The 16,958-nt window shown below is 46.4% G+C and overlaps 1 protein-coding gene across 1 annotated transcript in view; it reads right to left on the bottom strand.

Annotated features, from left to right (window-relative positions):
* Positions 1-16,958, bottom strand: part of LOC140399567 (Fc receptor-like protein 2) — a 63,330-nt gene that overhangs the window by 26,283 nt on the left and 20,089 nt on the right. Inside the window, exons 3-6 of the mRNA XM_072489109.1 lie at positions 12,849-12,960; positions 6,262-6,291; positions 3,531-3,782; positions 196-462 (exon numbers count right to left, since the gene is read on the bottom strand). Of these exons, the coding sequence (XP_072345210.1) occupies positions 196-462; positions 3,531-3,782; positions 6,262-6,291; positions 12,849-12,879 (580 nt within the window). The 5' untranslated portion in view covers positions 12,880-12,960. The remainder of the gene's footprint in view (positions 1-195; positions 463-3,530; positions 3,783-6,261; positions 6,292-12,848; positions 12,961-16,958) is intronic.

Raw genomic sequence — 16,958 nt, 5'->3', positions numbered from 1 at the left:
CACGCGATCGCTCCAATTGAATTCAACGGTAGATTGCTGATATTATGCTCAATTGTGTTTTGCGGAAATGTTCATCTTAAAATTATAAACGTCACTCAACGACCTCGGAAGAGAATTTCAAAAATATCGTATGTATATTCTGTTTAACTGTATCCATAAATTCCAAAACATTCGCAAGGAAAACCAATGACTAACCTGTCACAGAGATGTTCACTGTCTTGGAGACCCACTTTCTATACTTTGCATTCAGTTCACACCGATAAGATGCTGCATCCGACATTTTAGCACTTTCTATGCTGATCCGCTTTTCAACGGATTCTCGAATCAAATCATTGTGTTGATACCATTGGAAGGGAGATATTCCAAAAGGACTGAGTGGAAACAGCAGACATTCCAGGAAAATAGTATCACCTAAAAGCGGGTATTGTGGCTTTACCTCCAGAGTTAACGTTGGATCAGCAGCTGGAAAACATGTTGGGAACTTCGCAGGTAAATATAAATGGAAATTGGGAAAATACACTTGTCAAATATTTAAGAATTGTATCTTGAATATGCAACTCAACATCCAAGGTGACAGGCATCATCTCCTTCGTTACCAATGGTACAATCTGGAAACCAGTCGCAACATTAATTGCCCCATTAGTTTATGTGGAGATTCCAGATTGTATTTGGCCTTCAACATTCCAATGGAGATGTTGATATCCAATAAGCTATTTTACAAACCGATTAGCAACCCACTCCCTCTTTAAAAAACCTTCCCCTGCCTAGGCGTGAAATAACGAAGTCTAAAAATCTAGCTGATCGAAGCCAAACACCTACTGGGTTGTACCATAAACAGGCAATTCGTGTTCCCGGCGTTCTGCTCTTTGGTCCACAAAATTCTTGCTAATTCGCTGATATTAGAGAAATGACCCGTGACGGAGCGTCTGCCAATTTCCTGATTTCAATCCAGGGCAGTCACATCCCCAAGACTGCCACCAATTCGGTTTCTGAGGTGTTAACGGGTTCCACCTCGAAATAAATGATGATACTGCCTATGGGGCAGTTCTTCGGTAACTTACATTTAAATATCGCTGTTTTAAAAATGTTTATGGCGTACTTACAGTAATTCCCTTCCATTATGTCTGTTGTTTCTGAGACAACATGTGCCTTTTATGCGTGGTCTTTATTCATCCCAAGCCGACAAAAAAAGCTTCTCATTTATCCACAAAAGTGGAGAAGTCGAAAGTGTATATTTTGGACTACTACTGGAAAATTAAATGTTAAATACGAATCGCCACCCTCAGGTTCAGTTACTATTCTACCTAGCATATTAATTAGTTGTTCAATTTTCTTTTTTTCCAAATTTGACTCAAGTTCCCTCCCAGCCACTCGGGTCACAGTGTTACTGCGTCGTCACGTCTCAGTTTATTTGCGACACAATTTTAAATCATAAAGAGACACAAGTACCACTAAACCTCCCAGACTGCGGATTTCTCCCATTCGTCTCCGCTCTCCACATGAAGGGCTTACCTGCCTTACTTTGCTACTCACCAATCAACTCTCTCCCTTCTAGTAACTTGAAGCAGGGCAAGGCCACTCACTGGAAATTTGATTGTCACAAACCTAGGGATGTAAAGCACCTCCTCCCACCCAGCCTCGCATTCCCACCTAGCTTCAAATTCCCAACTCACTCCTCCTCGTTTCTCACTCTGGTTCTGTCCTCTATCTCACAGGAAGTGCTCACTGGTGAGCTTCAAATCTCCTTCTTAAAAAGGCTTAAGACGACTAACACCTGGTAACTTTCCTATAAAACAATTGCAATCAGCAGCACTTGCCTCCAAATTAGGCTTGAGGTGATTGGCAGTCAACTGCCACTCAGTTATGTACGGACGGACAGCTCCTTATTAAACTTTACTGCACAAATGTTGTATTAGGATGGACTACTGAAATTGCAAAAGGAGCAGTCTTACCAATTCAATTCAATTCCCACCTAGCTTGAAAGTTACAGCTTCCAAACCCACACTTGGATTTGTCTCACCCTGCCTCAATTCCAATGAAATAAAGAGACTGTAAAGCAGGCGTCCGATTGGACATACGCAGATTATTTTAACGTGTACTCAAAGTGAGGTTATTTTTATTACAGTACACACAATGGCACGATAATACGGGCGGCACGGGAGCACTGTTGTTAGTACTGTTGCTGCACAGCTCCAGGGTCCCATGTTTGTTTCCCGGCTTGGGGCACTCTCTGCGCCGTGTCTGCACGTTCTCCCCGTGTCTGCGTGGGTTTCCTCCGGCTGCTCCGGTTTCCTCCCACAGTCCAAATGATGTGCAGTTTAGGTGGATTGGCCTTGATAAATTGCCCCTTGTGTCTAAACAAGTGTAGGTGGGTTTACGGGGATAGGGTGGAGGTGCGGGGATAGAATGGAGGAGTGGGCTTGGGTGGGGTGCTCTTTTCAAGGGCCGGTGGAGACTCAATGGGCCGAATGGCCTCCTTCTGCACTGTAAATTCTATGTTTCTATGAATACACCTGCAATCAGGTCGCAGCTTACTGCATTGCTTATACACAGCTGATTATATTATCAGCCATTATCCTACATTTAGGTAACTGTTGGACTCCCCCTCCCACCATCGAACCATGCTAGTTCATTTTACAAATGAATCCACACCTGACTATGCAGACGATCCTGTATCTTCAAACGGAAGTGTCAATTGCATATTTCAACTGCAAATGGACCTCAAAGGCATACCATTGCATATTTTTGAAGCGGTCCATTGAAAATAAAACATGTTCGGAGGTCAAAAGACATATGAATCTAAAATGTAGCCGCAATAAAAGCATTAATGATTCCTCTCATTTATTTGATATAATGCACAACGCACGCTCCATGCAGCCTAATCTGAGCTGCTATGTAAGCTGTGTTAAAATCAATGAGAATTACACCCTCTCACGACGAAGGCATGTTTGTTGGTTTTGTCTTTCCGATGAATTGAAAACTATGAGAATGGTGGGCAACTGTCTGCTGGTTGGTTTGCTAAATCTGTGAACAATTGAACTCTCAAAGTTGTTAATAATTTAAGGTAAATGTAATTTGTGGGTTTGTACGTTCTGCCCCTGTGGAACAGCGGGTCTCTGCCTATTTGGCAGAGGGTATAGAGTTCAGTACATCTCTGACCTGTCGCCAATTGTCAACTTCATCTGAGTATTTAAAAACAAAATAGAGTACCCAATTCATTTTTACAATTAAGGGGCAATTTAGCGTGGCCAATGCACCTACCCTGCACATCTTTGGGTTGTGGGGGCGATACCCACGCAGACACGGGGAGAATGTGCAAACTCCATACGGACAGTGACCCAGGGCCGGGATCGAACCTGGGACCTCGGCGCCGTGAGGCGGCAGTGCTAACCACTGCGCCAACGTGCTGCCCCTACTTCATCCGAGTATGATGTGTGTTCGATATTACATTTGAATGTTGGATGTCTTTGAAAACGATAGTTTTCTTGACCGAGAATAAGGTTTTATCATAACGTCCAGAGTTAACATACCAACAGTGACAACGTTCAGAGGTTCACTCCTTCGATATTTTGCCCACCATCCAACTCTGCAGCTGTATGATCCTCCAGTGCGAGGGTCTGCAGTTCCTGAGAATGTGAAACTATTATTTCCAAATGATTGGTTATCTTTGTACCAGGAGTATTTCGTATATCTGTTATTGTAGAGGCACTGCATTTCGAAATAGAACCCTTCTTTTATAATTTGATCACTGGGAACAATAATCACCACCTTTGGGACTTCTGCTGTTTGAAAGACAATGACAGATACAAATGATTAGAAATATTGAACCGATGGTTTTCACTCTCCATTGTAGTTAATGTCATGGATCATTTTACACGGTGAAAGTACAAGTGCTACTTGTGAAGTATTTAATAATCATCATTTCAAATTAGGAGACGATAGAAAACAATAAGAACGGTCACAGCATTCACTTCGTGCCGGGACCTTTCAAAATACTTGGTCTGGGGCATTTATTACTGGGCAGGTATGTTACATGAATAACGGCTATCTTGGAAGCAATATGGGAGCTGGATGCTTCAAGCTGGCAGTTCCTGAAATCCAATGCACCCTCGTTCCCCGGCCGTCAATGTCCACATGATGTATTAACAGATGAAGTCACATTGCCATTATTGAATCAGGGGGATCAGAGGCAGCAGGAATTCTCTTCGTGTTCCAGAATATCTAAACTGAGATCCTGCTACCCTGACGCTTCTGATCCAGAATCGCATGGAAGCGGCAGGCAGTCTATTTGGAGACGTGTTCATTTGAAAATGCCTCAGCAGACCTGGGTCTGGAAATAGAGAGTTCCATGCAAGAGTTTTATGGTCCTCGACATTACTTCAGCCGAATGTTGCCTCAACATAAGCGCTATCAGTGGAGATCGCAGTCAAGATAAACAGTTCACTCTCCAGTGCCTAACTTTATGAATTGATAAGAATAACCGTATATTCGGTCCAGTGGAAACTTCAAAAACAAAAGTTCAATTGATGTGGACGTCAACATTGTTGCCAATCATAAAATCGCCTTTTCACTGAGTTCCTCGCTTGGCCATTTCAGGGCCAGTGAACCAACTTGCTGTGGGTCTGCTTGTTACATATAGGCTAAAGGAGGCAAGGGTGCTAATTTAAGCCATGTCAGCTCAACCAACTGGCTTAGAATCCCAGCATTATGGAAAGGTTACTGCACAGGATGAAGCCATTGGACCCAGCTTACCATGCCAGCCACAGGACATCATGGTGTCCTTTCTAATCCCACCTTACTGCAGCTAGTCCACAGCCCAGTAGCTTGGCGCACTGAAGGTGCAGATGCATGTGATTTTGGAACAGCTCAGGGTCTCGGCCTCTATCACCGAGTCGAGCAGGGAATTCCAGACCCCCACGACGCACTGAACAAATGTATTTCTTCCTCACGTCCACTCTGAACCTTCTGCCTATCTTGCATCTCTGTCCCTGGGTTCTAGAATTCTCCACTAAGAGGTAAAAAATCCAATCCACCCTATCTCTTCCCCTCATAATTATGTACACCTCAAGTGATTCACCACTCAGCCTCATTTGTAGCCAGAATAGTAACCCCAACCTTTCCAATCTCTCTTGATGCACTATTAACTGGACCTGGATTCACATGTGTCAGACAAGGTTAGGACGGTAGATTTTCTTATGAAAAGTCACTAATGAACAAGAGTGATTTTAGACCATTACAGAGCGGAGTTGTTGGATTCTAGTTTAACTTATTAAATTCCACCAGCTGCTGAATTTGATCCAATGCGCAAGGCCAGCTTGTCTGGTAACATTACGACAACCGGCTTTTCAAAACTTACAGTGCTCCACCAGCATAATCGCATAGATCATCCTGCCACCACCACCACCAACACCAACAGCCCCCCCCCGGCCCCCTCTCCCCCGCACGGCCTTATGTTTCGCCACCATATTGAATTCGTTCAGGTGTGTGGTCAACTAAGCGCAAATTCCTGACCTTGTTGTTCGAATTGGGATGCCTGAATAGAATGTAACCGGGCAGCCGGTTCCCGCGATGACGCTGGCAAAACAAGGACAACAGGTTTGTTGAAACTTGAGAATGAACCTCACTGCTCTGTTTACATAGAATTTACAATGCAGAAGGAGGCCATTCGGCCCATCGAGTCTGCACCGGCTCTTGGAAAGAGCACCCTACCCAAGGTCAACACCTCCACCCTATCCCCATAACCCAGTAGCCCCACCCAACACTAAGGGCAATTTTGGACACTAAGGGCAATTTATCATGGCCAATCCACCTAACCTGCACATCTTTGGACTGTGGGAGGAAACCGGAGCACCCGGAGGAAACCCACGCACACACGGGGAGGATGTGCAGACTCCGCACAGACAGTGACCCAAGCCGGAATCGAACCTGGGACCCTGGAGCTGTGAAGCAATTGTGCTATCCACAAGGCTACTTGTATACTCCAGGTAATGTCAAGTTCAGCGAGAAGGATTGGAAAGCTAGTGATTCATCAAATCACCCTGCCCCCACTTATTTAATCCTACCGAAACACATGTCTGGAAGGAGATGTATCTGAACGTAACATTGTTCTATTTGAATGTGAATTAAAGGGGAATGTCACCAACTGCAAGTCAGCTAACCGCCGATAAACCTAGCAATCCCGCCACCCATTCCCTCACCTCCCCCACGCCGTCCTTTCATTAACTTTCACAAAATAATTATCACACTGCAATATTAACATACCTTTGCTGGTGATGTGACGAAAACCTGATACTGCGGAAGTGAATACAAGGTCACAGATGTTAATCTTCTCATTTTCAGATGCAACTGTGTTCTACATGCGAGGTTCTGAAACATTGTGAACTGATAAAGCACATCCGTCAGGTCACACACATTAAACATCGCTTCCATTGCCGTGGGTGAGAAGTGTACAAATTCAGGTCTGCTCGCCACAATTTCCAGTTTCCTTTTGATGCACAGCCAGACGTTCGAGGACTGACTGTTAAGTGGCGTAAAATCATGGGGAGAATTCAATGTTGGTGAATCATAGAATCACTACAGTGCGGAAGGTGGTCATTCGTCCCACTTTCTGGACCGACTGTTCGAAAGGCCATCCTACCGAGGCCCGTGTTCCCACCTTATGCATGTCACACCACCCTGAGCGGCAGTTTAACATGGCCAATCCACTTAACCTCCACAGCTCTTAACAGTGGGAGGAAACCGGAGCACCCGGAGGAAACCCACGCAGACATGGGGAAAATGTCAAACTCCACACCGACAATCGTCATTGAACCATGTCGCTGACGGTGTGAGGCAGCAGTGCTAACCACTGTGCCGCTGGGTTGTAGTGGCGAGTCTTTTAGAAAGAAGAATGATTTGGTTAACTACGGTCCAACAAATAAGATAAGGCACTAACTCTAAGTGAATAATAAATCAATGTATTAATAATTTGATCGACTTATTTTAACGGTTGTTTGATTGGTCGAAGCATATCAAGTATTTTTACCTGGATTTCAAAGATGTTTGAAAGAGTGCAGAAAAGATTTACTAGGATGTTACCGGGACTTGTTGGTTCGAGTTATAAGGAGAGGCTGGATAGACTGGGACTTTTTTCCCTGGAGCGTAGGAGGCTTAGGGGTGATCTTATAGAGGTCTATAAAATAATGAGGGGCATAGATAAGGTAGATAGTCAACATCTTTTCCCAAAGGTAGGGGAGTCTAAAATTAGAGGGCATAGGTTTAAGGGGAGAGGGGAGAGATTCAGAAGGGCCCAGAGGGTCAATTTCTTCACTCAGAGGGTAGTGAGTGTCTGGAATGGGCTGCCAGAGGTAGTAGTAGAGGCGGGTACAATTGTGTCTTTTAAAGAGCATTTAGATAGTTACATGGGTAAGATGGGTATAGAGGGTTATGGGCCAAGTGCGGGCAACTGGGACTAGCTTAATGGTAAAAACTGGGCGGCATGGACTGGTTGGGCCGAAGGGCCTGTTTCCATGCTGTAAACTTCTATGATTCTATAAGAGAGCTGTAGGCCTTAGAATGTCAAAGATGGGGGTCTTAATGAGTGTGGGGGGGGGGGGGGGGGAGGGGGAGTGTTTTATTTTCAAGTGGAGTTTATTTTATTTTATAAAAATAAATTTAGAGTAACCGATTCTTTTTTTTCCCAATTAAGGGGCAATTTAGCGTGGCCAATCTAACTACCATGCACATCTTTGGGTTGTGCGGGTGAGACACATGCAGACGGGGAGAATGTGCAAACTCCACACAAACAGTGAGCCGGGCCTGGGATTAAACCCGGACCTCAGCCCCGTGAGGCAGCTGTACTCGCCACAGCGCCAATTTGCCGCCGTGGAGTTTAAAACAGTAGTCGAAGGTTCAAAACTATGATGTTCAGTATTTTGCGACAAATTGGTCGCCGTCTCTTATAAATTATCTACATTCAGCAGAGAACTTGTACTGAAGGTTCCCCCGATTTATTATTGTGATGGCAGGATTGTGGTACGGGAAATGGCAATCAATGGAGTGTGCAAGAATGAGCGGGGATCTGAATGAAACGAATACAATTCTGACGGGCGGGGGTCAGAATTGAAACACAAATTACGTTTCCTCGTCTGCGTGATCTAGAAGAGTTGGCCACGGTCTCAGGAAACGAAAAATCTCAGAATGAGGCCTCAGATGTGGAGTACTTACTCCTCGCAGAGGCTGGTGAGCGTGTGGAATTCGGCACAACACAAGGCTATGCGGTGTCATTCGCATAATGCATGTGGGAAGGAAATAGATACACTCCTAGAAATTAAATGCGTCAGTGGTTTCGGGAGTACTTGGCGATATGACGCTGAGTTTTGGGATCTGCCCGTATCATATTGAATGGCTGTGTTGGCTGAATCGACTGGAAAGGCTAATTGGTGCTTCAATTTGTAATTGTAAAGAGCGGCACAATGGTAAAGTGGTTCCTTTCACAGCTCAGGTGACTGTCTTCGAGTCAGTGCTTCATAAAATTCTATTCCCAGCTCCATCTGGTGGCCAGTTATGATATTACATTAACCCTTTATATACTTGACATTCTGCGTAATGTAACATCCACTTTTCTTTGAAAAATGTTTGAAACACTTTCAAACGTTTAATACATGTACGGGAATTAATTTTTGTCTGTCATGTTCAATGCCATGACAGATATACTAATATCACAATTAGAGAATTATAGGTTATTATTGTTTACAAGTTTAGACCAGCAGGTTGTTCCCTTTTCCTCTTGGACCTTCTTAATACACTCGAGGTGTCATTAAAATTGTCCTTTGTCCGGTCGTTTTCCAGGGTGGAAGAGTCAATTACTAGGGGGCATCGTTTTATGTTGCATGGGGCAAGGTTTAAAGCTAATGTAGGAGGCAAGTATTTTACACAAAGGGTGGTGGGTGCCTGGAACTCACTGCCGGGGGAAGTAGTGGAAGCTGACACAATACTAACTTTTAAGGGGCGTCTGGACAACTCCATGAATAGGACGGGAATAGAGGGATATGGTCCTCAGAAGTGTCGGGGGTTTTAGTTCAGATGTGCAGCATGGTCGGCACGGGCTTGGAGGGCCGAAGGGCCTGTTCCTGTGCAGTAAATTTATTTGTTCTTTGTTCTTTGAGTGTGCACATTCCCCACATGTCTGCGTGCTTCACTTCCGTGTGCTCTGATTTCTTCCCACATGTCAAGTATGTGCTGGTTAGGTGTACTGGCCATGCAAAATTGCCCTTGAATTTCCAAACGTGGAATTACGTGGGGAGGGCAAAGGGGTTGGCCCCGTGTAGGGTGCTCTTTCGGAGAGTTCCTGCAGACATGATGGGCCGAATGGCCGCATTCTCCATTGAAAGGAGTCTATGAATTGTCTTTATTTCTATATGTGGCGTAACATTTAAAAGCTTGATGGTTCTATTTCATTGCCTAATTAATGTTATCGTGAAAAGTTACATATTATTTCCAGGTTTGTCAATTAATTGTATTTATATTACCACAGACGCGTTATAGAATTGTATTCTCGGACTATTAGTCCCCGTGTTCCAGTCGCATTCAAATTATGCTGTCGTCCCTGTTACAGACATTTGAAGTGAATACTCAACGTGAAGATTCAATTCGGAGTAAATTAGCTCTACCCAAAAGAATGGGCGTTTTAACACTGATTAATGTTATTTCTTTTTAAATACATTTAGAGTATCCGATTCATTGTTTCCAATTAAGGGGCAATTTCGCGTGGCTAATCCACCTACCCTGCAATTAGAACATAGAACATAGAACAATACAGCGCAGTACAGGCCCTTCGGCCCACGATGTTGCACCGAAACAAAAGCCATCTAACCTACACTATGCCATTATCATCCATATGTTTATCCAATAAACTTTTAAATGCCCTCAATGTTGGCGAGTTCACTACTGTAGCAGGTAGGGCATTCCACGGCCTCACTACTCTTTGCGTAAAGAACCTCCCTCTGACCTCTGTCCTATATCTATTACCCCTCAGTTTAAAATTATGTCCCCTCGTGCCAGCCATTTCCATCCGCGGGAGAAGGCTCTCACTGTCCACCCTATCCAACCCCCTGATCATTTTGTATGCCTCTATTAAGTCTCCTCTTAACCTTCTTCTCTCCAACGAAAACAACCTCAAGTCCATCAGCCTTTCCTCATAAGATTTTCCCTCCATACCAGGCAACATCCTGGTAAATCTCCTCTGCACCCGCTCCAAAGCCTCCACGTCCTTCCTATAATGCGGTGACCAGAACTGTACGCAATACTCCAAATGCGGCCGTACCAGAGTGCTGTACAGCTGCAACATGACCTCCCGACTCCGGAACTCAATCCCTCTACCAATAAAGGCCAACACTCCATAGGCCTTCTTCACAACCTTATGAGCCTGGGTGGCAACTTTCAGGGATCTATGTACATGGACACCTAGATCCCTCTGCTCATCCACACTTTCAAGAACTTTACCATTAGCCAAATATTCCGCATTCCTGTTATTCCTTCCAAAGTGAATCACCTCACACTTCTCTACATTAAACTCCATTTGCCACCTCTCAGCCCAGCTCTGCAGCTTATCTATATCCCTCTGTAACCTGCTACTTCCTTCCACACTATCGACAACACCACCGACTTTAGTATCATCTGCAAATTTACTCACCCACCCTTCTGCGCCTTCCTCTAGGTCATTGATAAAAATGACAAACAGCAACGGCCCCAGAACAGATCCTTGTGGTACTCCACTTGTGACTGAACTCCATTCTGAACATTTCCCATCAACCACCACCCTCTGTCTTCTTTCAGCTAGCCAATTTCTGATCCACATCTCTAAATCACCCTCAATCCCCAGCCTCCGTATTTTCTGCAATAGCCTACCGTGGGGAACATTATCAAACGCTTTGCTGAAATCCATATACACCACATCAACTGCTCTACCCTCATCTACCGGTTCAGTCACCTTCTCAAAGAACTCAATAAGGTTTGTGAGGCATGACCTACCCTTCACAAAGCCATGCTGACTATCCCTGATCATATTATTCCTATCTAGATGATTATAAATCTTGTCTCTTATAATCCCCTCCAAGACTTTACCCACTACAGACGTGAGGCTCACCGGTCTATAGTTGCCGGGGTTTTCTCTGCTCCCCTTTTTGAACAAAGGGACCACATTTGCTGTCCTCCAGTCCTCTGGCACTATTCCTGTAGCCAATGATGACATAAAAATCAAAGCCAAAGGTCCAGCAATCTCTTCCCTGGCCTCCCAGAGAATCCTAGGATAAATCCCATCAGGTCCCGGGGGCTTATCTATTTTCAGCCTGTCCAGAATTGCCAACACCTCTTCCCTACGTACCTCAATGCCATCTAATCTATTAGCCTGGGGCTCAGCATTATCCTCCACAACATTATCTTTTTCCTGAGTGAATACTGACAAAAAATATTCATTTAGTATCTCGCCTATCTCTCCACACACAATTTCCCATCCCTGTCCTTGACTGGTCCTACTCTTTCCCTAGTCATTCGCTTATTCCTGACATACCTATAGAAAGCTTTTGGGTTTTCCTTGATCCTTCCTGCCAAATACTTCTCATGTCCCCTCCTTGCTCGTCTTAGCTCTCTCTTTAGATCCTTCCTCGCTACCTTGTAACTATCCATCGCCCCAACTGAAACTTCACACCTCATCTTCACATAGGCCTCCTTCTTCCTCTTAACGAGAGATTCCACTTCCTTGGTAAACCATGGTTCCCTCGCTCGACGCCTTCCTCCCTGCCTGACCGGTACATACTTATCAAGAACACGCAGTAGCTGATCCTTGAACAAGCCCCACTTATCCAGTGTGCCCAACACTTGCAGCCTACTTCTCCACCTTATCCCCCCCAAGTCACGTCTAATGGCATCATAATTGCCCTTCCCCAGCTATAACTCTTGCCCTGCGGTGTATACTTATCCCTTTCCATCATTAACGTAAACGTCACCGAATTGTGGTCACTGTCCCCAAAGTGCTCTCCTACCTCCAAATCCAACACCTGGCCTGGTTCATTACCCAAAACCAAATCCAACGTGGCCTAGCCTCTTGTTGGCCTGTCAACATATTGTTTCAGGAAACCCTCCTGCACACACTGTACAAAAAACGACCCATCTATTGTACTCAAACTATATCTTTTCCAGTCAATATTTGGAAAGGCATTGAGGGCATTTAAAAGTTTATTGGATAAACATATGGATGATAATGGTATAGTGTAGGTTAGATGGCTTTTGTTTCGGTGCAACATCGTGGGCCGAAGGGCCTGTACTGCGCTGTATTGTTCTATGTTCTATGTAAAGTTAAAGTCTCCCATAATAACTACCCTGTTACTTTCGCTCTTATCCAGAATCATCTTCGCCATCCTTTCCTCTACATCCCTAGAACTATTAGGAGGCCTATAAAAAAACTCCCAAAAGGGTGACCTCTCCTTTCCTGTTTCTAACTTCAGCCCATACTACCTCGGAAGAAGAGTCCCCATCTAGCATCCTCTCCGCCACCGTAATACTGCTCTTGACTAGCAGCGCCACACGTCCCCCTCTTTTACCTCCTTCTCTGAGCTTACTAAAACACCTAAACCCCGGAACCTGCAACATCCATTCCTGTCCCTGCTCTATCCATGTCTCCAACCCAATTCTTTGGGTTGTGGGGGCGCAAACATGGGGAGAATGTGCAAACTCCAGACGGACAGTGACCCAGAATCAGGATCGAATCTGGGACGTCGGCGCCGTGTGACACCAGTGCTAGCCATTGTGCCACCGTGCTGCCCCAACACTGCTTATTGTTCTCATACACGACGTGTTTATCTTTTACGTACCAATGAGTAGAAGGAGGCAAAAGGTACCCATGCCTATTACAAATCTACAGCTGAAATTGAATTCCCTTGTGAGGACATCCTCTTCCGATCAGCTCTTGTGTGCTGCAGTTTCCTGAAGAAATGAATCAGAGCTTCAGTGAGCATGGAAGGAGTCAGTTCTGTCGGTAGGGACGTTTGCATTGGCCATGAAGGGCTCTCCTTCGCTTTGAACAGTTATGCATAGATTACTTTTACATTTCCAAGCCGTTAGCTCGCGTTAATGATAGCAATTGTCAAATACAAATCAAACACGAGGAGGCAGCAAACTCACTGCTCTTTGCAGATTATGCAGATTGCGTTTAGGAAGGTTGGCATCAACATTTAAAGTCTGAGACATAACCAATTAATTCCCCAAACCTTGTATTGCTTGGCAATTGTGCTGCTCGCCAACTAAATAAATTCACCCGAGGGAGGAGCAGCGCTCCGAAAGCTAGTGACATCGAAACAAACCTGTTGGACTTTAACCTGGTGTTGTAAGACTTCGTACCCAACTAAATAAAGACGCTGATCCGATATAAACAGTGATACAGTTGGCTGGAGGGACTAAGGTAAAAGGCGTTTAAATTATGACTTACTCCAACCTCAATGTCACCTTTGTTCGAGCTCAGTTATGGCCCAGATGGACGTTCCTGTTTAACTTCCTGCAGCGCCAAGTTGTCGAAACGCAAAGGTGGAAGCGAGAGTGATGGACTGTGCTCACTGCACATTCTGATAGCTGAATCAGATGTCATGTTGCACAACTAATTATTCAAGTCCCCGCAGCGTTTCGCAAAAGCATGTTTCGGCTGACAAATTACTGAAGCCTAAAATCGGGCCCATCAGGGGCCTTGAACCTCGTGGGCTTTTTCCGACTCAGCCTCGCTCCTGCCAATACTTTACACCATCCCAAAGGCTAGAAAGATATTATTCCGCACCATAAGAAGCGTTGCGTCTCGAAAATATGCGGCACTCCGAGGAGATAGTCCTGCGACCTGTCAAACTTGCAGCACTGGTTTTGTTGTGTTGCTTGTCATATGCTAATATCTGTGACTTATGGAACAATTGGTGTTCCAAGGGCTACCGAGAGCATATCGTGCCATCTTGGTCTGAACTTAGTAGCCATGATAATGAAATATTGGGTGGCTGAGTATAAATCATACTTATAATGCAGTTATGTATGCCCATGAGTTCAATGTATATTTACATTCTAAGTATGAATATCTAGACGGAACCTGTACGATTAGTATCTCGATGTTTTATATTGCCATGAAGATATACAGAGCCGTGCATGAATCAGTTCCTATATGTTAAATTTGCTGCAGTTGCATACATTCCAGATTCATCAGTACATTTATACCTTTACTGTGGCACTGACCACTTTAACAGCCAACTAGATGAGGCCTGTTATTGGAATCAATATTACCCTGCTCCTATGTGTTCGCCTATTTCTAATATCTCCATCAAATGACCAGTCATTTGGTATTGGGTATATGCCAATCCTGTAGGTTTTTGGACAGTAATGATAGTTGCACTGTCCTATAAGTTAGAGTTTAGAATTAGAACCAACTTATTGTTGCACTATTTTGCAGCAGTATTATTTTAGATTTTCATGTCGACCTAGACGTCTGCGTCAGGAAACAGACGCCGCCTTTATGGTGTAGATTGCATATTATAAGCTACAATTAATGAATATTAGAGATCTTTTCGAAATCACATTATTTTCGCTTTTCACTGGATCAAAATGGAAAAAATCCTTTCACTAAACGTGTCCCTGTACAGAGTGGCCAAGGCAATGCACTCTTTAATTACTAATGCTCTGCTCCTCTCCCCCCTTCCCTTCTGAGCAACAGGGACAGACTCCGTGCCAGAGGCCTGCACCCAATGGCTTACCCCTGGTAAGTCGTCCCCCCCACAAGTATCCAAAGCGGTATACTTGTTTCTCAGGGGAACGACCGCAGGGGATCCCTGCACTGACTGCTTCTTCCCAGTCCTTCTTACAGTTACCCATCTATCTCCAATCTTTGGTGTAACTAATTCCCTGAAGCTGCTATCTATGACCCCCTCTGCCTCCCGAATGATCCAAAGCTCTTCCAACTCCAGCTCCAGTTCCCTAACTCGGTCTTGGAGGAGCTGGAGATGGCTGCACATCCTGCAGGTAAAATCAGCAGGGACACTAACGGCATCCCTCACCTCAAACATCCTGGAGGAACATTGCACTCCCTTCCCTGCCATCCCTCTAACTTTCTACCAAGATCTGGCTAACAACTAACTTAAATTTTTTTTTAAAATAATAATAATATAATATGGCACTTACCTCAGACCAATGGGTTTTATTATTAGGTTAGAGGAGGAGGGCGGGTGGGCGACACTACACGTGTAGTGTCTCGGGTTTCCTCTCCACCAGAATTTATTGGGGAGGGTCTTCCCAGACGTCCGCGGGTCGACTTCCTGTTCCCGCCTTAAAACACTAAAAAAAATTTAAAAACAGCAAAGAGGGACCGAAAAAGGCACCAGGTAAGTGTTTACCGCTGAAATCGACTGGCCTGCTCCTGTGAAGGTCTCCCAGAAATCACTTGCGCACTGCTCCCGCTGACATTGACTCACCTGCTCCGCTCCCGCTGGAATCGACACATTCTCCCCGTGTCTGCGTGGGTTTCGCCCCCACAACCCAAAGATGTGCAGGCTCGGTGGATTGGCCGCGCTAAATTGCCCCTTAATTGGAAAAACCTGGGGCGAAATTCTCCATTATCGGCGGAAAGTCCGCCGATCGGCGCAAAAAACGGCGCAAATCCCACTTGCGTCACGTCATAAAAATGGGCCGATAGTTTGCGGCCCGAAATGGGCTAGCAGCGAAGTAATGGGATCCGTGCTTGCGCAGTGGTTCACGCCGTGCAGCGTCATACGCGCTGCACGGCGTGACGGCTCATAAGGCCGCGCAGCTCCCCCCCACCCGACCGGAACACCCGACCGCAACACCCGACTTGATGGCTGGCCGTCGCTCAGCCCCGAGGTTCGAGTCACGCGATGTGGAGGCGCTCCTGGACGCGGTGGAGCAGAGGAGGGACGCCCTGTATCCCGGGCACGGCCGCAGAGTTGCCCCACGCCACAGCCGGCGTCTGTGGAGGGAGGTGGCAGAGGCCGTCACCGTTGTGGCCCTAACACCACGGACAGGCACCCAGTGCCACAAGAAGGTGAACGACCTCGTCAGAGCAGGCAGGATGAGCCTCCCCCATATCCCCCATATCCCCCCTCCCCCAAATCCCCCCTCCCCCATATCCCCCCCTCCCCCATATTCCCCCCTCCCCATATCCCCCCCTCCCCCATATCCCCCCTCCCCCATATCCCCCATATCCCCCATATTCCCCCCTCCCCCATATCCCCCCTCCCCATATCCCCCCCTCCCCCATATCCCCCCTCCCCCATATCCCCCATATCCCTCCCTCCCCCATATCCCCCATATTCCCCCCTCCCCCATATCCCCCATATCCCCCCTCCCCCATATCCCCCCTCCCCCATATCCCCCATATCCCCCCTCCCCCATATCCCCCCTCCCCAAATCCCCCATATCCCCCTCCCCCATATTCCCCCCTCCCCCATATCCCTCCTCCCCATATCCCCCATATCCCCCCTCCCCCATATCCCCCCTCCCCATATCCCCCATATCCCCCCTCCCCCATATCCCCCATATTCCCCCCTCCCCCATATCCCCCTCCCCATATCCCCCATATCCCCCCTCCCCCATATCCCCCCTCCCCCATATCCCCCATATCCCCCCCTCCCACATATCCCCCATATTCCCCCCCCCATATCCCCCATATCCCCCCTTCCCCATATCCCCCATATCCCCCCTCCCCATATCCCCCCCCCCCATATCCCCCCTCTCCCATATCCCCCATATTCCCCCCTCCCCCATATCCCCCCTCCCCCATATCCCCCCTCCCCCATATCCCCCCCTCCCCCATATCCCCCATATCCCCAAGTGAATCCAGCCCTAACCTTAACCTCTGCAATGCACGCGCAACCGATGGCGTGCATTCATGTACCTGCCTAACACTGTTGCCTTTTACCCCTGCCACCACCCCCCCCCCCCCC

The sequence above is a fragment of the Scyliorhinus torazame genome, chromosome 23 (assembly GCF_047496885.1).
Source record: "Scyliorhinus torazame isolate Kashiwa2021f chromosome 23, sScyTor2.1, whole genome shotgun sequence".
NCBI classification, from domain to species: Eukaryota; Metazoa; Chordata; class Chondrichthyes; order Carcharhiniformes; family Scyliorhinidae; genus Scyliorhinus; species Scyliorhinus torazame.
The sequence above is the reverse complement of the archived record's forward strand: the minus strand, read 5'-3'. Positions and strand labels throughout refer to the sequence as shown.